This window comes from Indicator indicator, chromosome 10, assembly GCF_027791375.1.
Source record: "Indicator indicator isolate 239-I01 chromosome 10, UM_Iind_1.1, whole genome shotgun sequence".
NCBI classification, from domain to species: domain Eukaryota; kingdom Metazoa; phylum Chordata; class Aves; order Piciformes; family Indicatoridae; genus Indicator; species Indicator indicator.
Genome location: NC_072019.1, coordinates 23,558,756 through 23,583,532, shown reverse-complemented (window position 1 = coordinate 23,583,532; position 24,777 = coordinate 23,558,756). Strand labels below are relative to the sequence as shown.

General features: G+C 45.4%; 1 protein-coding gene across 1 annotated transcript; it reads right to left on the bottom strand.

Moving 5' to 3' along the window:
* On the bottom strand, window positions 1–24,139 carry SLC5A9 (solute carrier family 5 member 9). Its single transcript, XM_054384599.1, has 15 exons — window positions 24,115–24,139; window positions 23,233–23,417; window positions 21,809–21,880; window positions 19,200–19,304; window positions 17,158–17,322; window positions 14,253–14,358; window positions 13,598–13,678; window positions 12,675–12,880; window positions 11,739–11,874; window positions 10,759–10,866; window positions 10,422–10,572; window positions 8,732–8,900; window positions 7,898–8,113; window positions 2,087–2,234; window positions 1–209 (listed from the first exon to the last, which is right to left on the bottom strand). The coding sequence occupies exons 2-15, from the start codon at window positions 23,359–23,361 to the stop codon at window positions 1–3; spliced, it is 2,001 nt and encodes a 666-aa protein (XP_054240574.1). The 5' UTR covers window positions 23,362–23,417; window positions 24,115–24,139.
* Between the last annotated feature and the right edge of the window lie 638 nt (window positions 24,140–24,777).

The following is a 24,777-nucleotide window of genomic DNA, read 5'->3' as shown; positions in this document are numbered from 1 at the left end:
TTAACCAAAGTATGCCCACAGGAAGACATTAATGGTCATCAGGAGAATGGCATTGACATTGCAAACAGTCCTCCACCGGCGCTTTTCCTCGATGCTGGTGAGTCTCCTTTCCAGGGCAGCTCTCTCCTCCTGGGACAGGGTGGGTGTAGGGCCAGTGGACAGACCACAGAACCATAAGTACAGCATTTTCCAGCAGGGAGGTTTGGCTGCTGCAAGAGATGAACCAAAAAAATGGGTGTTTTCATCTAGCTGGGACTCTCTCTTCCCTCCTTCCACTAGCTTAGAGGTGCATTGACCAATCTGTTGTGGGCCTTGAGATAGAACTTGGATGGGAGATGCAAGATGAAGGGAAAGGAGAAAGGGGAAAGGAAAAGAGCAAGCTTTTTCTCAACAACCTGATTATGGTTGGTTGATTGCAACACCAATCATTCATTAGTTAATTAACAGAACTCTTCCCCCTTCTCCCCAACCCAGCTTCTATCCACGTTGATAAATTCCTGACATCATGACTGTCCACTTAGAAATATCCTGGCTTATTTATGACATGTGACATACCAGGTGAAGTCTGTGTTTTAATTGTCAGCCCTGTGTATTTCCCTGGCTGTTCTTTCCAAATATAACCTTTTTCTGAATGCAGAATGTCAGAAGGCCTTGAAAAAAAAGGTGTTACCAGGAAAGAAAACCCTCATTAAACTGTCAGCTGCCGAGTTTTGCATTTCCTACCCCATAATTACTAATTACCAAAATACCAAGACACTTGTTTATAAAAATCCGAGCTAGTTAAATGAACTAGGAATTGATAAGAAATAATGCTGAATGGTTGCATTCAACCTGAACTCAAACTTGGAAAAAAAAAATTCTAAGGGATTTCTTCAGCTGCTCACTTTTGTTTAGCTTGGCTGTAATTGGTACCAATGTCCTTTGGCCTGGCCAGCAAAAGGAAGGAGTGAAGAAATTTTGTGTTTCTTCTGAGATTTCTGCTTCGTCACCTTGGAAGGTTAAAACCGTTTCTGGCTCAAAACCAGAAATCTGCATTTTTCAAATAGATTTGCAAAGTAATCCCATGTCCACTCTGAAAAGAACTTGCCTAGGTAGCAGCTCCTGATACTAGTCTGTCTCTTGACAACTCTCTTAAGTTCATTTCATCCTTTGCCTTCTTTCTTACTAAATGCCTTTGGTAGGAGACAGTTGTCTGAACAATGTGGGGCTGACTTTTAACCATGGCTTATACCTTAAGGTAAGATAAAAGATACTCCTGGCATAATATTGAAACTGAGCTAGGACAGCCACAAAGTGCACATGCCTGCTCCCACTATCTAATGGGCACTTCAGACCATGACAGCATATGCTACAGCATCACTGGCTGAGTTTGACCAGCAGAGCCCACACAGGTGTAAGGAGGAGACATCTCTAGCACATGCACAAGCAGCTTATCTCCTAGCAGTGAAGAGGACAGGAAGGGAGGCCACTTCCATCTGCTGAAAGTTGAAATCACAGAGCTTGCCATGACTTGCATTCTGCTAGTGGGTGGCTGCTGCTTCAGTTCTGCCTGCTGCTTCAGTTCTGCCTGCAGCAGTGCTAAGGAGCTCCTCACAGTGAGACAAATAGATGCAATGTCATGGCACAAAGCCCCAGAGTCAATGGGGTGAGGAGCAATGTTCCAGCAGCACAAACCTCCATCCTCCCATGGAACGTTTGTATGTTGTCTTTGACTCCCACCTTAGCAGTCCAGCACATAATTAAGTGTCCAGTGACTGGGAGAGTTCACATGAGTAGATAACTTGTTCTGGAGAGGAGGAGGAAAAACATTTCACTGAAATATGGGATTTATTTTTTTTTCCTCAGAAATGGCAGCTCTTCCAAGCCCTTCAGAAGATTGTGCCCTGAAGGTAAATGCTGTAAGGTATGTTGGAGGGACCCAGAACCACAATACTTGCATTTGCTCCATGCTTTCAAATTGGTATACCCATAAATATAAGCCCCAGCTCCAGTGAATGCAACAGGTGAGGCTTTAGAGGGAATTTCATGAGATCTTGGCTGTGCATTCACATGCACACCTGTGTGCTTATTCAGAGAGCCACCCTACCTGCCTCCTCCTCAGCAGCTGCAGCTGCAGTTTCAGCTAAGTCACTCTCTCTGTTGGCTGCATTGATCTGTGCTGCTTCACTCTTGTAATTCTTCAGGTCAATGGCAGGTGCTTTCCTGTGTCTTGTCCACCATGTCAGGCACTCAAGCTTCAAAGAGGGACAGAGAACAAACAGGTTATTGTATATCAGTCCCAAACTGGCACGCTGATCAGCTACCCCTTTGAGGGGCTCAGATCCAAGATGGTGAGGTAATGGTCCTTCCATCAATTTCTCTCACCTTCCTTCTGCATAGGTGCCCACAGCCTAGAAAAGAAGGCTGATGCCATCCAGTTGAAGCTGAAAAGCTGAGAAAAAAGTGTGAATTAATCTAGTTTCTTTCCTTCCAGTGTTTTAATTGACCCATTCCTTTCCTGTGTCTAGTAGGAGTAACCTTTAATTAGACATTGAAGAAGCAGCTTTCTATTTGCTAGGCTCACTTGACTGACATGAAATGATGATCTGCATCCAGGATGGCAACCCTCCAACAAGGAAGGGTAATAAAGTCAGTTTGAAAAAGGAAGTCAAGATAACCCTCTCTGGGCACAGTCAACCTCAGACAGCAGTTTTGCCCTCAGCAAAGAAAGCTCAGTTGAGTGTTGGCATGCAGATGCACAGCTAAAGGGGCAGGATGCAGACACCCAGGCATGGGAACACTGCTATTTGAGCAGCTTCTTCTCTGGGACATGGGGAGGGAGTGGAGGACCTGCTGTCTTGTTTCAGTTGTCATTTTATAGGAAAAGAAGATCTAATGTGAGTCTAAAGCCCCACAGTTGGGACAAGCTGACAGCAAAGCAGCAATCTGCACTTGCAAATGAGCTTATTTCAGGGCTTTTAGTGAGGACAGGGGCAGCAACATGTCTCTGCCCTGCAGCTTGAAGTTTGTGTTCAAGAAGTGCAGCCTGGTGGGCAGACAGAGCCATGATGGTGAATATGAGGTCACAATGCACAGGGAAGGTTATAGTATATGTTAGACCAACACATGTAGTTACAAGTAGAAACCCATGAGCTCACTGTAAGACTTGCCCAGCCAAGAACCTTTCCTCTCTTCCTTGTTTCCTCTTCACTTGCTGGTTTGGATTTTTTTAAGTAGTTTTTTTAGTTCCTGCTTCCTCTCCTGGGTCAATACAAGACATTACCACTCTCTGCAATCTTTCAGGGAAAGAACAATGGAAAGCCCTGAAAGATGATCAGTCCTAGACAGGCTGCTGTGGCTGCAGTCTGCTCTGCTTTCAGACCTCTGCAAGAGGCTGAAACTCTTATTCTAGAGCAAGTCTAAAAAGTCTTCTCCTCCCTGGAACACAGGAGAGTGCACATTGATCTTGCAAACCTCAGAGTGGTCCTTTTGCAGCTGTGGGTTGGGGTTAACCATCCCAGGACTCAACCCTTTGAATTTAACCCAAGCCTGCTGTTCCTTTGGCTGACCATGGCACACCAAGCAGCTCAGTGGCACTGACACTTCCTAACCTCTGCTTGCTCTGGCCCAGCCAGGCAGCAAGGACTGGGCTCATCAATCCCATTCAAATGCAGCTGCCCAGATCCATGAATTGTCCTCCTACCCCAGCCTGTGGCTGCCCTGCAGAGAAGCTCCAGGACAGGACTGGGGCAGTGAGCTGCAGTGGTGGCAACAGGTCAGGCAAAGTTCCACACTGGCCTGAGGAGCAGCTGCCTGCCTGCTCTGCCCATATGGACATTTCAAATGGGTCACTTACAAAGTAACATGAGCTTAATTTTTGGATTTTGCACACACAGATCTAGGCAGGAGTTTCCAGCTGACACAGAATGTTGCGTAATTTCTAGAAGATTTATAGCTTTATTTTAAATCATTTTCAACCAAGATGAGCACTGGGCAGGGCTAATCTTTCTTGTCATGATGTGCTAAATTGCTTTGATTTGATGATCCTCATCTTTCTCAAGGATTTTTCTTTGTTTCTTTCTTTCTTTTTTTTTTTTTTTTAATCACTTAGGAAATGTCACTGAAACATAGCAAAGTTTCAGGATATTAAAATATTTCCAAAGCTTTTTTCTTTTCCTTCCTCTTCCTGTGTGTCACACAGCAGCAAAATTTACAAGGGCTGGAGGTTATCTGGGGCTCAGAATCGGCCAGGAGTGATTCCCAGTTGAAAGTAGAACAGACACACAGGTAGCCTCATGGTGTGTCATCCCACTCACCCAAACAGGAGCTGGTGCTTTGGCCATGGCCAAATAAACCAAACCACCACCATAGAGGGCTCTTTGGTGAAGCATCCCAGCATCTGCAAGCTGCCCTGTGGCAGGTATTGGCTGGCTGAATTCCTTAAGCCACCCCTTTCTCCTCTTTCCTATTGCCTGAGGCTGCTGTGCCCAAGGGCAGGAGAGTGGGGGGTGGCTGTTTGCTGGGTCCCAGGGAGCCATGCATGGGCACTGCTTGAGGAGCCCTGTTCCCCCCCCCCACACACACACTTAGTTTTCTCCTCTGTGTGCTTAGTTCCCACGGGAGCTGAGCCTGCTTTGCTCTCAGTAACACCAAATGATGCTGTGGGAGCTTCGGCTGCAGCACCTCAGAGAGCATGGTGTGGGTTCAGGCCACAAAAATAAGCTTGGTGATCCTCCTAGGCTGTGCATCTACAGCAGCCACTTAAACCAGACTTTGATACACATCCCCAACCCCAAAGTACCTCAGGTGGAATTGCCAAGCCATCAGCCTGTCTGGGTGAGCCCTGACCCCTGAGGAGGTGACCTGCTCCTGCACTTGTGCTTTGTAGGCTGTTCCTCTCCCTTTTCACCCTCACGTTCTCCTTGGGCACAAGAGTTTGCAAGAACTCAGCAAAGCTTTTCCTTTGTTGTTTGTAAACTAGAATAAATCCTTCTGTTCCAAAATGCCATCTGGCACCTGACAGTTGTGTTTCAGCTTCACAGTCTCAAATTTAATTGTAAGCTCTTTTGCAGGGTGTTCAAGGACGCCGTGACACAATACGGACTACCTACAATGAAGACATATGAACTCTGGAGCATACCAAACAAATTCCTTGCATACTGGTTTTTCAGCACAGCATCAATCACCACAGGGATGGGAGAGTGTCCAAAACAGCAGGAGAAAATGCTACAGCTTGCAGTTCTTGGATTGTAATTCATTTAAAGCCAGGCATATTAGCTGTACCAGTCTAACATCAGATACAAATCTCTTTTCTCCTTTTGCCCATTTTCTCTCTCTCTAAAGCATTGAGATTCAATATTTAAAGTAGTCCAGTGTAGATTTTTCAGTTGGTGTAAGGCAGCATCACTGTGCTCAACAGCTGTTCCTGGTCTTTGAAGGCAATGGAGCTATGCTGATTTACATCTGGTAAAGTATGATCTATCTCTATCTTTCCTTGGCTTTTTCCTTTGCTGGTTTGTTTTTCTTTGCCTTTTACTTGACAAAATAAATGGTGTAATTCCTAGCTCTTATACTGTGTCTTTCATCATTCCATCTCAAAGCACTGGGTCGTTAAGGGCTGGCAGAACTAACCCCAGGTGATTTTTAGAGGGGAAATAGCTCAGGCTCATAAAGTGAACTGACCAACACATAGGACAGGGAAGCACCAGAGCTTCAGATGTCATCAGTCAGGACACCCAATACCAGCCTCCACCTCTCAGCCACTATCAAAGGGACATATAGGCTCTTCACCAGAGGTTTGCTCACCTCTGCTGGAATCCAGAAATCCAAGGTCACCAACAACCAAAGTTCAGGTGCTAGTTTGTACCCAGAGAATTAGAGTCCAAATCTACACATGCTCTCATGTCTAGGGCAAAAGTTGGAATAACCTTTCCTGGGGAAATCTGGGATAAATACAAGAAACTGAATGAAAACCAGACTGAAATCATATAGGGTCAGATTCTCCCATTCCTACCAAGATATGGGAAGAGGAAATTAATTACCATTTAGCAACACAAATTGCCTGCAAGCCCATCTCGTTTTCCTTGTGGTGGAAAGATGCTGAGGGCAGGGGTGGGGCAGATGGGACATGGGTGTTCATCACTATCCTCAGACAGTTGATCTGGATCTCTGTGTCCAGTCTCTCACTGCCACCAGCAAGATCATTAGTTCTCATTAATCTTATTCAACAGAATCTTTTATACATACGTGAAGCACTGAGCTCAACACCAGGTGAGGTTCCTAGCCTACCAAAAGTTATCCTGACCATTCCTCTTTGGAAAATTGCTCAGAAAAAGCCCAGCCTATGTTTGGCATGGACAGCACTGCCCTTTAGCAAGCTCTCCTCCCTCCTTGTCCCTCCAGATATACTTGGGCACCCCATGCCCATTGCTCCTCTGGGACAACTGCACACGGATTTTTCAGGCAAAATCCGATCCTCCCTGACCACCTCTTTGGTTTTCCTCCCTGCACCTCTTCCAGGCTGACTCCACCTCAATTCAAAGAGCACTGAATCTTTGAAGAATATGTCAAATAAGGTCCCTTAAATCCAGCATCTACAAACCCACCTATTGCTACTGAAAATCTCCTCTCATGCATCTCTGGCAATTCTAATGTCTCTTTCCCTGATTCTGTTATAACAGATCTTCATCCTGAACTCCCCCTCTGAAATGCTGAAATGTTTTCATTCCTCTGAGGTCAGACTAAAAAGCCTGTAGGAGCTGTGGCCAGTTTCCTCATTTCCTGAACTGTTAGTGTGATGTTTGCTATTTGCCAGTTAATACATCTTATCTTGCTGTTGCTGTGGGCAGGGAGCACTGCACATGTTTAGTTATCACAGGTCAGATGATGAGTGGGAACTCATTAAACCACAGTAATTAATTGCTGGCAACCATCTGGCCACCTCTGAGCAGTAGTGAACAACGTAAGCAGCAGAACTAATGGTGCCTCCTTGCCAGTATTTCTCTCTCCCATGTGGATCCTCTGATAGCTAATAAAAGCTGAAACTTTATCTTAAAGCAGACACAAAGATAGTCTCTCTGTCTCTCTCCCCCTCTCCTCTATCTGAGCACTTGCTTTCATGTAATCTTTAGGAGCTGGGTATCTTTGACACCATTAATATTCCATCAGACATTGAAGGAACTGGTTAATGCTTTACAAGTTATGAGGAAGCAACAGATAGAAAATGCTATGATGGCATCACCCTCATTTCCTCATTAGGCAGGAAAAAAATAGGTTTTCTAAATCTATCCAGTAACCTTTGTTTGGAAGTAGATGGCAGTTTTGTTATATTGACAGCTGCTTTAAAACTTGGGATTGGGAAGGGCTGCTTCAGGGTTTTATTACATAAAGCCTCCCAACTCTGCGCTGTTTTAACGTGTTAAGTAAAAGAAAGTTGTTTCTGACTCAAAGTTATTAAATGTAATTGAGATCACATTGGGACCAAATGTTATTTTCCTAAATGCCCATGTTGCAAAAGATATTAATCTTGTTTGCCTGCAAGATGGATGCTGGCTCTGCTGAACAGGGTAGATGCTACAATTAGATATATTTAATTCCTCCTCAGCAGTGTTCGGTAATATAATTTCATCTCCTTCCCCTTCTTCTTTTCTTTCTATTGCAGTTATGCTGGGCTGTGGTGTCTGCCCAGCCCTAGGCACAGCATGGGAACTCACACTCCATTTGAAGCACTCAGTGCCTCAGGAAGCATTAACACTGTGCGACCTGGGGAACAGAAACCTGAGGAGCGAGGGCTTCTTGGCAGCATATGCATTACACACCATTTCTTAACCATGGGAGGAGAAGAGAAGGGCAGATTTCAGGGATGCTTTGGAACCCAAACGGGGGCTCTGAGTAAAGGGTGCCACCACAAGTCACTTACCTTCTCTTCAGGGATCGGTGGGGTGCAGAGGCTAATAAGGACAATGACAATCGCAGTGAGGGCACAGAGGATGAGGGCAAAGTAGAGGTAGTGCAAGTCCTTCAGCACAGCTGGTCTGCTGTCCTCCTCACCACAAGATGGTGTGCTATAAATAAACTCCATGATCATCCGAACCAGACCAACAGCTAGCCCAGCCATGAGGCCCCAAAAAGCACCCTGAGAAAAAGCAAGCATAAAGAAAAGGTCACTGCATGCTACCTTCCATTCAATTTTTCTTTTCTGCTATTTTATTTTCTTTTTTTTTCATTTCTGCTCTTTTCTTTTCTCTTTTCCTTTTCTTTCCCCCCCTGCTCTTTTCTATTCTTTTCTGCTCTTTCTTAGACTAAGACCTTTCATGCCTGATAGAAACTCACACTGACATGTAGCAAAAGAGGATGTTTTCACTTAAAACTCCTCAGTTTCTCTTTCTGCCCCTGAATGTGGACCAGGTAAAGAACAGGCAATGCAGAAAGTCTCCTCCTAACAACATGCCTGCAACCAGACTTTGAGACATTATCCCTAAAGTGCAGAATAACTTTTGCCTTTCATGCTTTCAAATGAGCTGCCAAGAAGTACCACTTGCAGTGGCTTCTTGGAAGCAAACACTCATACACTAGAGACTGGGCTAAGATCCACTAAAGGATGCCAGGAAAAGGCTGTCTAATTGTCACACTTTAGCTGGACTGGCTTTGAGTTTAGAGAGTCTGAAAGACTAGATACTGAGGGGAGAGTTAGTTAGTTAGTTAGTTATCAAATTAAATATGTATCTCAACTGGATGTTGACACTCCACTTACAGGCTCATTAATCCTCTTGCAGAAGATTGCCAAGATGAAGAGGGCTGTGATGGGTGGGGCTAGATAGCTGGTTATGGACTGAATGTAGTCAAAGAGCTGGCCACTGTTGGCTGATTGAATGATGGGGATCCAGAGAATACTGATGACTACAAGGATGAGGATGAAGACTCTGGAAGACAAGGATAAAAGTATTTTAGCTCTGCAGGTGGTGGAGTCCACCTGGAAATGAAGTTTTGCAGCAAAACACTCTTCCAGTTGCTCTCAGAACTTCCTAAGGAACAATCCACAGATCACTCTCAAGAAGAAATTTTCCCTGTAGACACAGGAAAAGAGAAACTTTTTCTCTTCTAGATATTAATTTTAACCAATTCCCAAAGCTAACTTCACAGATTTCAGAGTGAGCTCAGCTAGAACCTGCTTCAATATGTATGAGAGATCCTTATGGGTATAGTGGGTCCCACCATGAGCTGAATTCAGTGCAAGCCCTTCAACCTGGCATGCCCAAGAGAGCAACATATTCTTTAAAGGACTAGCTCTTAGAATCATAGAATCAGTCAGGGTTGGAAGGGACCACAAGGATCATCCAGTTCCAACCCCCCTGCCATGGGCAGGGACACCTCACACTACAGCAGGCTGGCCACAGCCTCATCCAGCCTGGCTGCAAACACCTCCAGGGATGGGGCCTCAACCACCTCCCTGCACAACCCATTCCAGGCTCTCACCACTCTCATGGGGAAGAACTTCTTCCTCACATCCAGCCTGAATCTCCCCACTTCCAGCTTTATTCCATTCCCCCTAGTCCTATCACTACCTGAGATCCTAAAAAGTCCCTCCCCAGCTTTCTTGGAGCCCCCTTCAGATACTGGAAGGCCAGTATCTTGGATGCAATAGAAAGAAGGAGCTGGAAGCTTGTGGGAGAAATCTTTCTTCCACCTTTCCAAGCAGATAATATGCGCAGACAGCAAATTACAGCTCATTTGCTGCTTACTAAAATTGCTTCTGGGGTCTCAGATGCATACCATAACCTTCCATCTTTGCATTGTATGTCATAGCTGTTTCTCCATATCACAAAACAGGAGGTACTTCTCTTCTCACTACTCTACAGTGGTGGAGTATGAGACTGCCAGCAGCCTTCAACCACCCCACAGCAAAGTTCAGAACTTAATGCTCATGACTACAGAGAAAAAAAAACACCACAAATGGGCAGAATGCAACTTAAATTTTGCAGTCAGGAGGAGAACTTTATATGCCCCGATATAATGCAGTATCAAAGCTTGCTCACAAAGGACACTGTAGCTTACCACCAGAGACAAAGACCTGGGAGGCCCAGTTCTCTACACTTTTTTTCCTGAAAAAAAGGAGTGATTGCAAAGTATCACTCCTGCCTGATTCAGAAACAACATCTTCTAAAGTTCTCCAATGACAGTGACTCCAGAGCACTGTTGGCTTTCTCCAAAGGCAGGATTTACAGTTTATAGAAGAGAGAGACAATGATCTACCTTAACTCAGTGGCACACCCAGTGCTTCTCTTTGACCAGGTCAATCTAACACAAAGCTCTTTCCCAGGCTGTCTTCTTACTCTATATTTTAGGCACCACTTTTTTCTCCACATGCCCAGGCTGAAGAATGTAAATGCTGCACTCAAAGCAGATGATGATGAGAGCCACAATACATAAAGAAACGTAAAGACCTGCCCACAATCATCAGCTCCTGCTCCGAAGCCTTTCTGCGGATCCGCTGCCAGATGTCTATAACGAAGAGAGTGCTGCTGCTGTTGAAAATAGAGGTGAGGGAACTCATCAAGGCTGCCATCATCACAGCAATCATCAAACCCCGGAGCCCTGGGGAAGCAAAAAAGGAAAGGAAAATCAGAATGAGACCTTTGGCCTCTCAGCATTGGTTTTTTTCATCCCAATGTCTAGTTAATGCAGTAAGATTTCTTCATCCTTAGGCTGGATAAGAGCAGTCTGATCACAGTGTGCAGAGCAAGGCTCAAGCCCACCTCCACAAGTGTAAAGATTTCTCACCATCAGGCATGAGTTCTATCACAAGCTTGGGGTAGGCAATGTTGGAACAACCCACTGCAGCTCCACAGACCCTTTTACAGATGTCTGGGTCCACACAGCCCACTTCATCTGCAGAAGATAGGAAAAATAACAAGCAGTCAGCACAAACTCTGTTGATGCTGAAGTTGTTTAATTTAAGGAAACAAATCTTGATGCCTTGTGTGGTTTCATATAAATTCAGAGGTACAGCTGGAATACAGCTAGAATAAGCACAACTGAAGAACAGTTTAGATCATAAAGCAAAGGTGAAATTTCAAGCTGACATTCTGCAGTTGTGTTCAGGGTGCAGATATAACCCTCCTGGATGTTGCACAACTGTAATCCTTAGTGATTTGTTGTTTGTGGGATCTGGACTGTTTCTGGGAACCTGCCAATGGCATTACCAAGGATGTTGCAGTCTGACTTATTTCTATTCAAGGAAATCTGGAAAAGAGGCACTTTTTCTTCCAGGAATGGTCCTCCTAGCCAGGGTGTTCTTCCCAGGAAGTGGCTGGAGAAACCAGGAATGAGAGCTCCTTGGGAGACAACAGGAGTGGAACACTTGCTCTTTCACAAATGAGGGCAGTTTTGTATGAGACTGAAATAATCTGTGTGGTAGATTGCTAATACTTTCACCAAATACCTAATGAAGGTCATCCATAGGACCTGAAGAACAATCTCAGTAATTTGTGTGTTCTGTCTCACTGACTTCCTCGAGATAGAGAGATGCATGCAATGTCCACAGCATGGACATGTATGCTCTCAAAGGCAAAACACACCCCATATGGATCCTCCCAGTGACTTCTGCCACTATGGGAGCACTAGAGGTGGAGGGAGGGCATGGGGACACTGTTGTACAATAGGAGTCTATATGAGTACGTCTGCAGGACAGAAGTTTCTGAGTGTAAATGTGCTGGTGGACCTGTGTGGGTTGAGTGGTCGAGGAACAAGGGAAGGCTTACCTGGGTAAAGAGCTCTGCTGATCATTCCTGGCATGACAATGAAAAACATAGGGAAAATTTTCAGATACCCTCCCAGCACTGATCCACCTTTGGCATGGGAGAGGTTCTTGGCAGAGAGAGACCTCTGGACTATCACCTGCAATCAGTGCAGAAAGGGAGCAGAGAATAAAACAGAAACACTACAGAGGGAGCAGGATCCATCCTCTCTGTCTCTTGTTCTCATGGATGACTTTCATTCGGCAGGATCCCAGGGTGTTTTGCATGCCAGTGGCAACTTTCCCATCTCAGTTGACTGCAGCCTGCTGCCACTGCTCAGAGCTCAGTGCACAGGCTATAGGAGAGGGCAGTGTGGAAATTTCCTTTACAGGAATCATTTCGCCCTTGACTGAACTGAAGCCACCTTGAGGATTGGAGACAACAGCTGTACAGCAGCAAGAGACAAGGAAGGAAACAGACTGTAGGTGTTTTGGTAAAAGTTCAGTGGTGGGTTTTCACAATTATCCCATCTGAAAGCACAAAAGCACTGCGTCTTGAGAAACAAATGCAGTTTTCTTTGTAGATTGGAAAGGAATAGGAAAGGTTAGACCTCCAGGAGCATGAGTGTCTTGTCTGGAGATCTAAACAAAGTCACTCTAGAGCCAGTCCCAGATCCACATTTTCATATTCTTGTCACACCAGCTGAACACACCTGGTACTCACCAGGCCACAGTGGGATAAAGATGGAAGTAAATAACCTGCTCTCTCTGCACTAAGAAGTGCACAAAATTAGCAGCTTGCTGAGAAACAAAGGAGAGAGAGATTTTAGTCTAGACCAGTACAAAGGTAGCAGCTCCTGCAGAGTGAGATGCAGTCAGATTTCAGGTCACAGATCCCTAGAGAAACGGACTGGAAATGACAGTATGGTGGCTTCCCTGCAGAAAGAAAGGCTTTCTTTACCTGGTCAGTGCACCAGCACCAAAGAGCCAGCACAGAGAGGCCAAATATAAGGCCAGGCCAAGGAATGTCTCCAGTGACTGGGTCCCTGAACAAATGAAAGGCGTCTGCACGTGGGAGGTGACAGGTCGTGTTTGGGACTATGATCTTTGGTATTGCTGTGCTGTATTTCTCCTGAAGTCCTTCATACCACCCAACTTTTTCAAATCCTGAAAAGAAAATGTCAGTGATTTAAGGTCTGGTGTTTGCTGCAAAGTTATTTCCTTATCTGAGACTCATGACTACTTTTCTTTTCTCCTATCTTCCTCTTATCTCCTTTCTTTCATTCCATCCTTGCTTTTGGCAGTGAAGGTTTTTACAGGAATCAGATGGATTCTGTGCAGAGTCCTTGTGGTTTTTGCAGTATACCTTAGAAGAGGATCAATGCAGGAAATTCTCCATGATGCTAATCCCTCAACATCTGGTCTTTTCTCACACATTTTCCAAGAGCTGGATTAGGATGGTATGACATGAAACAAGACATGTCTGTATTTCTGTTTGCCTTGAAGGCTTAAAGCAAAGACTGATGATGGCCACTTCCTTGTTGTCTTTTTTTTTTTTTTTTCTGTTTTTATAACATCTGATTACACCCAGATGAATCCACAGCAACTCCCAAAGACAACAGAGAAACTCAGCAGAATTACTCTGGATTTACTTGAGTGTAGTGAAAGTTGAATTTGGCTCTGAGAATCCAGTGTCTCATGGTCTTTGGCAACTTCAGGTTGCCAAACGAGGTGAATTCATTCAGGAACTCACCTCCATACAGTTAGCACAAACAAGCCTGAAGACTTGGCCAGTGAGAGTTGTGCTGTCACTACCTTTGTCAGTGGTTACCACTCATTTCTGCACCATAACTACTGTATGATGCCACTGCAGGTTCCCCCTACCTATGAACATGAGGACCAAAGCTCCCAGGACCATGATCAGGGTCTGCAGCGCATCTGTGTATATCACAGCTGTTAAACCACCTGCCAGAAGAATCAGACACAAGAGGTAGAATGTGTCACCATGTACAATCATACAGCTACCTCACCTGGAAATAGGTTTTCCTTGGCTCCTGTGATTTCAGGACAGACCTTTTGGGAGAAGCTGGCAGTAAGCTGGTCATCCCCAGGAGCCTTTTTATAGCTGTCACAAGCCCTTCTTTGAGAAATGGCCTGAAGGGCTTGTCTACAGTCTTGAGAGGACTTGGAGGTAGTTGAGCATCTTTAGATGTTAATGTTGTCAAAAAAAAAAAAAAAAAAAAAAGAGCAAATATGGACAATGGCAACTATCTGCAGAGGGAGGCAGAAGCATTCTGTAGTGCTAGAGAATTCTCTAGAAAACAGTAACGGTACCCCCATAGCAGCTTCCCTTGGGCCAGGAGGGGAGAGATAATAGCCAGAGGTCTCCAACAGTTGGGACTGACAGGACATGTACTACCAGAAGCTGGGGGAATCTCTCCCTCAGACCAGGACCTGAATATTTTCCAAGGAGGAGGAAAGGGAAAATGTATATCCTGGGCTCCAGTTTATAACATTTCTTTTAAAATCAGCTATTTACCAGCTATGGTGTAGACAGCAGTCACTGCTAGCAAGACCACAGTGGACAAGTAGAGGTTCCAGCCCAAAGAGATTTGGATGAACAATGCTCCAGAAAAAATGTCTGTCTGGAATAAAGAAAAAAAAAAAAGCCAAGGACAGCCTGGCATCAGTGGTGCTCCGTGCAACTGAAATCTAATAAAGCAGCCTGTAGCCCTCTGCAGCTGAAAGATCTGATGAGGGAGGACACCATGAAGGTGAAGTGGGAGAGAAGGAGAGAGCATGGAGCTGTTAGCTGTTGACTATGAACCTTCTTGCTCTTGGTGTGAGGAAAATCTTTCATCCAGGTCAGAGCTCTCAGAAGGGTAAAAACCAAGGTTCTACATTGAGGGACTGACTATATTACAGGCAACCTTCATAGCATATAATCCTCAGTGACAAAGGGAGGTATTGGTGGAAATTCTCATTCCTTTTGCTGACTGAAGACATCCATGGGCTGCAGGAGCCCACATATCCACAGGCAGACACAGGAGAGAAAGGAGGGCAAATATCAGAAACCAGGTTCTTCCCAAGACTACATCTTGGTGGCCCACTGGCCAGGAGACACTCCTGCTTGAAAGACATCTAAAAAAAAAAAATCACTGATGTCTTGTGACATGATTTAGCTATCTGAAAAGCTCAACAATTTGCTTTTCTATTTGTGCAGTTCAGCATACTAGAATGACTCCAGAAAAACAGGTTATTCCTGCTGAGGACCTCACTAGAAATAAGGAAACCCTCATCAGCTTTTGTTTTGATTGGACCTACTGGTAGAGAAAGTGAAATCAGAAATGGGGTGAAACCTGAAATTACATAGATAACATCATTCAAAATGCAGAAATGCTATGGGAGACATGTATGTTGGGAAATCAGTTTGAAGGACACTTCAAATCTGGTATGGGGTGAGATACAGGTAAAGACATCTGCCAAGGGAGACAGAAAGAATGGGACAAGATTTCTATCTGCTGTGCCTGAAATGTGCATTTTCAAAGCAAACACCCAGAGCAACTCCTGACCTCTGCAGCCCTGAGAGAGGACAAACACTGTCAGCACACCACAGAAACCACAGTGTCTTCTGGGGTTTGGCTTCTGAGCAGGAAACACCTCTTCAGCTATGCAGGATCAGTCCTTTGACAACACCATTTATTGAGATCTCTGGGTTCCTCTGCAAGCAGGGAAGGCTCTGCAGTGCCCTAGTTGCTAACCTATGCTTGGGCAAAAAGCACAGGGAGAAAAATCCTTCTTGTAACCAAGTGCCTGCTGTCCATCCAGCCGCTAAATGAGCTCTCCACAAACAATAGCACAGCTTAATAGAAAGCACCTGTCATGGCCATAAACCCCCAGCCACATCCGTCAGCCATGCCTGAAGTAGCTGCGCAAACCACTGAGATGAAACAGCAACGACTGAGGCCAGGGTCCTGCTCTGAAAGGCACTGGAAAATACTGCTCTGCTGAAGGTCATTTTGAAAGACTGATTTGTTTTTGCCACGTACCTTGACTGTGTGACTGTGCACTTTGTCGTGCTGTTGCAGGAAAGATCTGCCATTTAGCCCTCATGGGTAAAGAGGCTTCAAATGCCTCTGCGTAAGACCTCGTCCTGGACAATGCTTCAAACCAACAGAACAAAGCTCCTGGAGGTGGTGGTGACAGCAATGGGTGATACAACTGTGAGCTGTCAACTTGACAAGGGGCACTGGTTTTAAACTGAAGGACAGTAGATGTAGACTAGATAGAATGAAGACATGTTTTACAGTGGTGAGACACCTTAACAGGTTGCCAAGAGAGGTGGTAGATGCCCCATCTCTGGAAACACTCAAGATCAGGTTGGACAGGGCTTTGAGCAACCTAGTCTAGTTAAAGATGTCCTGGGTCACTGCAGACTAAATTAATTTTGGAATTCCCTTCCAAGCCAAACCACTCTATGGTTCTGTGATTAAAGCAGGAAATCTATCCTATACCCCTAGCCTGGAACTTAGTGCACCTGAGACATCACAAGTCTAGGAAAAAGACCTTGACCCAGTTTCAAAATACGGATACCTGATCTCTAGTCAACGTCTTAGAAGACATTTTGACATCTACATCAGGGTCTAGTGAAAACTGACTTGTAGAGGCCAGCTGGAGACAAAGGACTGAACATTTTCAGTCTCTTAAGGCTCTGAATTACAGTCCTCTTCCTCCAAGGGCACAGCTAGTTCTGAGCAGAAGAGCATAAATTCTGCCTCTATTAATGGCATGCAAACGAAGGGAAATACCCAGTAGCTGACATTGCTTTTTAGTTGTAAACAAGGTACAATGCTATGAGCAATTCAGGAAAGATGCTGAGTTTTGTCTTGAACCAGAGTCTACCTCCATATCACCATGTCCTTTTTGTATACAACACAAGAAATGGAAAGAGAGAGCAATAGCCAAAGCACACCTAATGCTGAAAACTCATCTATGACAACAACAGCAACAGATTTATAATCATTTAAGAGAAGATGCAGAGAGCTGGATCCTCATGTGGGGTGATGCTTCAGTTCCCTGGTCTACATTGTTTAAGGTTTGATCTGATAGAAGAGGGAAAGCAGGCAGACAGCTTATGGTACTTACAGTGTTTACTAATTAGCTGCAGTGTCCCTGTAAAGTTCTCACTGTGCATTGTTATTTAACCAGGGCTTTCTCTCTTAGGATAGGTCTGAGTGATCAATCCAAAGGCAGACATTTACCTGAGCAAAGCAGCACGCTAACGTGCTGCCACTGTTTCTTGTAGCTGAGCTGGTATTTTCAAGGACATCTGAGTTATCTCTGAGCAGCCTTGGCACTGTGCAAGGCTTTCCTACCCCTTTCACTGTACAGGGATGGGCTACCCCTGCCCTAGACACAAGGGTTGGGTTCGTTTGGATACATACGGATATCTTGGTGAATATATAGAGAATGAGGGACAGTACAGACATGTAGATTTGTATCCTCTGCCCTCCAAATCTCTTCTGCAGGTACTCAGGCATGGTGACAACTCCTGCTGCGATGTAAACAGGCACAAAGATCCAGCCAAGAGCCAGAAGTGCCCAGGTAGCCTGTTAAGGAGACAGAGAGAGTAAAGGCACACGATTCAACACAAGGCAACATCCTTCTCATCTATTCTTTCAGTGGCCATCCTAAGAAAGCAGAAAGGTACAGTGCCATGCAATATATTTGGGGAGCAGTCTCTCTTTTGCTCCCTGCACAGAAGATGAGATGACAAATGGAGAAATTACTGCAACACAATTAACAGCTTCTGAAGTTCTCTTCCTAAGCCCTGTGTCTCTCTGTCACGGGTGGCACGTTCTCTTACATCTGCTGGTCTTTTGGGCAAGACAGTGTATTCTGTTGCTCTGGTTCTCTGAAATATGGTGATGTATGGGGTGGCCTTTGAAAGCAGTGATGCTGTGGCAGTGAAGAGTTAAGTGATTCAGAGAAGGATGGGAGCATCTGTTTGTTGCTTGATTAGCAAGTGATGAGGCTGAGGCGGCAGGCTGTCCCTGCAGAGCATAAAAATAAGCAACAGCAAGACTCTGCTGGGATGTTCTCCTTGCAGGCTGGCACAGATGTGCTTCTGTTGCTGGTAGATAAAGGAGCAGTTCAGTTGCTTTGCCACAGGTGAAGGTTCCTTTACAGCTTCCATCTTTTGGAAGGTGTAAAGGCATCTCCCATCAAGTATTTCCTCTCTGAAACCCAGCAAAAGCCCAAACAGGAGACGTCGAACATAAAACAAAGCCATTGGATTATCAATCCTCACCTCCTGGCTGTGTCTGGCCATTAGCTGTCATGCAAGTACCTTACATGGATCCAGATTTTACTTTGATCAGTTATTTAAGTTATCAGAAATGAAACTGATCTCTGTGAGCATAAATTGTAAGTGATTGAAGAGAACAGGCATGGCTTCTGCAGTGGCAGAGCCTGGCTAGCTAAAAGATGCCTCTGTGATCCCTGCAGCTGAGTGATGTCCCATGACAAAGGGAGACAATAATGGCATATCTAAAGTCCTTTTCTAGGCTGAAAGAAATTAATCTCAACTCATGGAGTTAGATTTGCCCTGACATACCATCTAGTCTTCACGGGTTTCTAACACGGCTTGAATAGATTTACTATTCAAGTACAGCAATATTGGGATATCCTACAAGCACCAGGCTGAGCACAGGCTCTGGTGTCTTCACAAAGGACTTACAGGTGATCTTCATGGTTTAGAAAGAAAACAGTGCAGTGAATAGATTTCCCAGGGAAGAGCTTTTGGTGGGCCCTGCCTGTGCTTTGCAAGTATCCGACACTAATAGCAATCTCTGCTGATACAGACAAGCGATTGAGAGTTAGGTGAGTGATGTTTATTGTGAGGCTGGCACTAATCTCACTCCTCATCACTGCAGCTGAGAAATTTCATTAGCATCACAAACAAAGGGCCTGGTTTTCATGCTCTGTGTGGTGTCAGTGGCAATTTTCCAGGCCACTTCAACAGGGCAGAATGAGACCTGCCTTCACACCCAGATGTTGGCCCCAGAGACGTCACATTTGGGCAGCTGACAGGTGAATGCAGCGTTGCCAATTCTCATAGCTTCACATGGCTTTTAGGAGCAAAGCTGCTTTTTTCTTTCAAACTCCTTGTACCCTAATCCTCTGATTATCCAAGTACCTTTTCAACATTCATTATCTTTTATTTTAATCTTCATGAGTACAGACTAAAGCTTAAAACTATGGCCATGTGCTCCTGGGAAGGTCAAGGAGCTAATAATTTTAGTGAATTCCAGTTAAACTGAAATAAAGATCTCATGTTTTAAAGGCTGTCTGAATGTCTGGAGGCTTCTCTCCTGAGGCTTGAGAGCTTGTAGTTGCAGATACTGCTAGTGTCTGATTTTGGAGACAAATTCCTAGCCCCTTTGTAAACAGTGATAGCTTAGTTGACAATATAACTGACTCTTACGTTCCACTCAAAGCCTCCAACAGCAAGGCCTCCAGCTGCTCCAGTGCCTGCCAGGCCAATGAGTAAGCCACTGCCCACATTGCTTGACATCAGGGATGCTCCAATCTGAAACACATAACGCAGGCACAAAATCCAGAAAGTCACCTTGAGGAACTTCTGTATCAGCCCAAGCATTTTCCCCAGGCACTCTCCCCACAGCCTCATCTCCCTGTAGGTAGGTAGCTGGCTGCTAGTGGAGAGTTGGGTTTTCCTTCTCCTTTTACAGAAAGCTATGTTTTGGGATCATAAAGTGGCTATGTCTGCTCCCTTCCATTGCCCCTACTCTAATGCAAAGTTTAATCTCAGAGTTGGGGTTCACTTTGCCAAGGGTTATCCTGAGATACGTGCCTGTTATAAGAAGTGCAGTGAGGTGAGGGAAGTTTGGTGGCAACCACAGATACCTCAGTGTCTGCAAAACATCATGGATTTCTCCATCCCCTTGTTTCTCAGCCAGCAGTGTGCTTTCTCCAACCTTGCTGACCCTTGCTCTGCCTCTGCATGTCTTACTGACAGGCCAGTCTCTTTAAGTCTTGCACTGAACATGCATGTGGTGGTTTACACAACCACCGTGACAGGAGTGTTCTATTGGAGTCCCTGCTGAGGGAGGAGATTCCTGAACCATAGCAGGGAGGATGACAGAACCATGCAGGCCTTCTGTGTTTAATGTACACCCACAGGTTCAAAGACAGCAACCTCTGCAGTGGGCTGGAAAATGCTAATGCCTCAAGCTAACTTTAACAGCAGGCTGTGGGCATGGTTGGCTGTACCCTGGCTCACTGACACCTTAATTGGAAGAATGTGTGGTCCAAGGTGCTTTAAACAGGGCAAAGTCTATCTGACTTAATTACTACCTTTACTTGGCAGAAAGCCTCACCTCCTTTCTGTATGCCAACGTCAAATCTCTCTCAGGGTCAAATGAGAAGTTACCCAAAGGACAAGCCCAGCCCCTTCATCTCAAAAGGAAGTTTGCTTTTAGCCACATTGCCTACAAGTAGCTTTTCTCTCCTTAGTACTGCTACACAAGAAACAAGGAATGATGGAATTTGATCTGCTTCTCACCTCTGAGCAAAGTAAAACGTTAATATGGCATCAACACCCACACTGATTCCTGCCAACAGCTCTACCTTCCTGTCTGTCCAAGAAAGCTCTTGATTAGAGAGCTGGCTGCTGCAACATGGATTTGCAACTGTGGTGGGGGCTCCTGCTCTCAAGAAATGTAAACAGTTTTCCTGGTGTCTATATCAGACACAGAAATACAGAAGACACATCATGCAGGAGCAGCAATGTAGTGTCAGGGTTTAGCTGAGGCTATCTAACACACAGCAGAAATGTCAGCCCCATAAACAACACAATACACGTAAGCCAGTCATGTACTCAAAGTGAAGGCCAGAGAAGTGGAGCCTGCAGGAGAGCTGCAGAGGTGGAATCAGCTCTCTGACAAACAAAACTGAAAAGTGAACAGCATAAGAGCTTACTTTAAACCTAGAATGGTAAGTCAGGAAAGCCAAGAGCCAACCTGTACCCAGCAGACTCCTAGGCCAGCTATGGTTGGAGCCAAAATCAATAAGAATGCTTTTGAGTTGTTTGTTTTGAAAGAAAAAAAATAATGAAGTTTTGGGGGGAAAAATGTTCCGTGTTAATATCTTTTAATTTTTCCCCTCCTAATTAGAGGAAACCTCCAAGCTAAGCTTTTCCATTAAATGTCACTTGGCCAAGACAGAAGCCCAAAGATCATATAAAGCATAGCACTTTTTTGAGAGGTGTATATGTCTTTGATGGAAGAGGTTGAAAATCTAGCCTGCTGAATTTATTGGCAAAGTACATCCAAAGGAAAGAGAAAAAAAAAAATACAGTGTTTTGGTTAAGAAGTGCATTCCTTTACCCACAACTCACTGGAGAGATACAGAATGCTGGAGTCTGGCATTGGCTGAGAAGAATCTTTATTCCTGTGATGTTTTTATTCCTTTCAAACTTTAAATTATCTTTATATGTACCTTTCACTCCCAAGAAAAGGTGCCTTCTATAGATTACTTTCTTTTCTTCATAGTGAAGATTTATACTTGGGTGGTTTGAAGTTTATATCCTTTGCATCGTTAGTCAATAACCTCAACTTCACTCTAAATAGCAAGGGCTCAGAAAGTCCTGGGCTTTGGGATTGTTTTCTCTTCAGTCTGTAAATGCTTTTTTACTGGATAGCACATTCCTAGATTACCTAATGTCCTACCATCTGGAGGACAGCAGTATCTTTGGTGAGATGGGGTCAAAGAGTTTCAAATCTAGCTAGGCAGTCAGTGCTCCCTTACTTCCATCAAAGTGAACATTTTTACTGCTGACTTTAGCAGAGAAATGGAGAGTGGGAAAAGAACTGAAGATGCTTAACTATCCTTTTGGTCTAGCAGCTCCATGCTATAGCCCATTAGTAAAGCTGCATGGGATGATTCCTTGAGGGTGTTCTTCCTCTCAAGACTATACTCCAAACATGTGGTCTGGGTCCCCCTCATTAGACCTGTCCTCCTTAGAGCTGGTATTGCTTTCAAACAATGAGAAACAGGAGATTGCATTTCACTCACAGGCCACCAAGTCATGGATCTTCCAGCTAGGAAATAGCCTCCAATGGTCCCACGGCTTGCTCTTATCGACGACTGGAAACACAGGAAAAAGAAAAGCATTTCCCTTCATTCACCCACCCTCAAGTCAGACCCAATGCCCATCCCAGTAGATTTAAAACATCCCATCAGTTTCCTGCACCAGCCTAGTCCTACTTTCCTTGGTGTCATTGCAGTCATCTGGCTTGCCCTATTCAGAGCAGCATAGACAGGTAGCACACAGCTCTGATGCAGGCTGAAGCAGGGCTTCTGTGAAAGGCATCTTATTTTGAGGTATCTAGGGGATTATCTGCTCTCAGCCATGTGAAATACATGCTTGCAACTCCAGGAAGAGATGCTCACCTTCTGCCTTCAATATGCATTAAGAGGAAGCAATTCCCTTCTCACTGCTCAGCACTCCTAGCAAAGACCTTTAAAGCCAAGTAAGAGGGAAACATGGCACAGGGATGAGAATCAGAAGACAACTAGCATGGGATGCCATCAGGGTTTGCATTTGGGTATGATACGCAGGTGCACTCCAGGATGGCTGCAATGCTCTGCTGCAGCTCCTGCTGCACTGTTGTGGCTTCAGGGTGTCCAGTAGCCCCACACTGAAGGGATTGCAAGAGCAGTAGGATGTCTATGTGATATCCAATGTGACAGAGGCTGGCTTTTCTTGCTGTTTGCAGCAGTCAGGGACTCGCAGCTGGACACCACACTGAAATGGCTTGCTGCAAAACAGCTATTCTCATGGCAGTACCTAGACCTAGTGCTGCTGGTGAGCTGCACTAGCACCAAGCTCAGAGAAGCCTGAATGCCTGGTCTCAGCATGAGCTCCAGAAGTTTTTGTGTGTATCTCCTAAGAATGAGAGGTTTCATCCATTGCTTCTGCTTCTCTTTGTACAGGTTTCTGATAGCCCAGCTTTGGAAGGAAGCTATTTGAACATGTTTAATGAGTACTTCTTGAATATACCAGTTGGGAAAGAACAAACACTTCAGCCAACCAGAACATGATGGGTCTCTATGAAACAGGCTTTCACAAAGCAACTTGAACAAATAGCTTTCTATAATCTTTCCAAAGCTTTTTAAAGTACTATTTCAGCCTTCTCCATCCCAGCCCTGGCTTTTCTTTTGTCTCTTGCCTGCCCACACGCTGATATGAGACTACTTTGCAGCATGGGAGGTAGATATCATCCCCATAACAACCTCCAAGGAATGACCTCTTGTCGGGGTGGGGGCTCACAGGAAGATCACTGACACCCCCAAACTTGCTTAACTGGCCCTGGGTTAATGGTGTGCACAGAAGATGTCCCTTGCAGGGGGCATCCTTTGTACCCACAAGAGGTCCAGAAAGGATCAAAGTCTTTCCATCTCAGGCAGATCTAAGCCAAATCACCTCAGGTACTCACCCATATCCCAACAGTGAGGACAAAGATGAAGTAGATAACCACAACAATGATGTCTGCCACCCCAAAGGCCTTCGTCATGTCCCCTGGTATCATGGGAGGCTCAGCAGCAGCTGGGGTCGGATGGCTCATGGCTGCATGCAAACTGATTTTCTCTCTCACAATGGACTTTGGTGCACGTTGGTCTTCTTCGTTTCCCTTGTAATAATTAACAGGATGGAGAAGGTGTGAGCAAGGACTGGGAGCCAGGCACTGTGGTTAACATTTTCTCAGCAGATTTGGCTCTATGGTTTATCAATGAGGACCTCCCCAAAACTCAGTTGTGAACGTCCCTCCCAGATACTCCTGCATCCTTTTACCAGCTGTTCCATCTCCTGTCCATTTAGCCACTGCTGACAGCCACTGGGATGACAAATGGATAATTGTCATATCATGTTGTCACCCTCATCTCCTTCACATCACTATCTCCACAGTGTCCTAGAGAGAGAAGCTCATCCTAAGAGAAGCTGCCATAGAGGGGAACTGGTCTTTCTTCCAGGCACAGATGGTAAGAACACTGATCTGTGCAAGATGGGTGCAGCATGTGTACCCACCCCACAGGGGAAGGACCAGCTGCAGGCAAGGGCTCTTTCCTCACTTGGTCCAACCATGGAGGTATTTATGGCCAGGCTGGATGAGGCTCTGGCCAGCCTGATCTAGTGTGAGGTGCCCCTGCCCATGGCAGGGGGTGTTGGAACTAGATGATCCTTGGTCCCTTTCAACCCTGACTGATTCTATGATTCTATGTGCTGCCTCCTTCCCCACCCTGTACTGTAGCTCGGGAACACTCCATGCTGCATAGAGACCCACAGCCCCAGCAGCCAGGCAGCAGGTATTGCACTGTACCTTCACTTTGCAGATAGCAACAGTGGAAAATGCAAGGAGGAGACATCCGAGTTTCCTTGTCAGGCACTGCCGTGTGCCTGTGGCCAGCAGCAAAGGAGTTAAGCTGCTTGCATGACAAGCAGAGCTGACGCCAGGTCGCCTACACGAGCTGGGAAAGCTGCAGTGGCACAAGGGCAGCAGCTGTCTTGGGACATCGGCAGGTAGGAGGGGGCTGTACCCTTCCCCAGCACCAAACTGCAGACCTCTGGTTGTGCTTCTTGTCCTGCCAGTTACCTGCTGCAGCAGAGTAATTTCTCAACTGTGTGGGATGTCTCACTCCCCTCAACCTCTTAATGCTGGGGCCAGGCAGAGCCTGTGATTGTACCTCCCTGTGCACCAGGGCCCTGCTCAGCAGCACTACACCCTGCAGGTGCTTCAGTTGATGGTCATAACCAAGGAGCCCGAGACAGGTAAATGGACACAGATCAGGCTTCCCAGTGTGGTTCCTAATGATTCTAAAAGACATTCACCTCCCACAGATTTTTGGCTCCTGACACCACCCTCAAAGCCATGGGGGCCACAGCGTCAGTTCCCTGCCTTGTTTTCTGCCCCTACAGTAGCACCAGAGAAATCACAATTATGCTGGAGATGTTTCCTGAGCACTCCTATGGAGGACATGCTGCT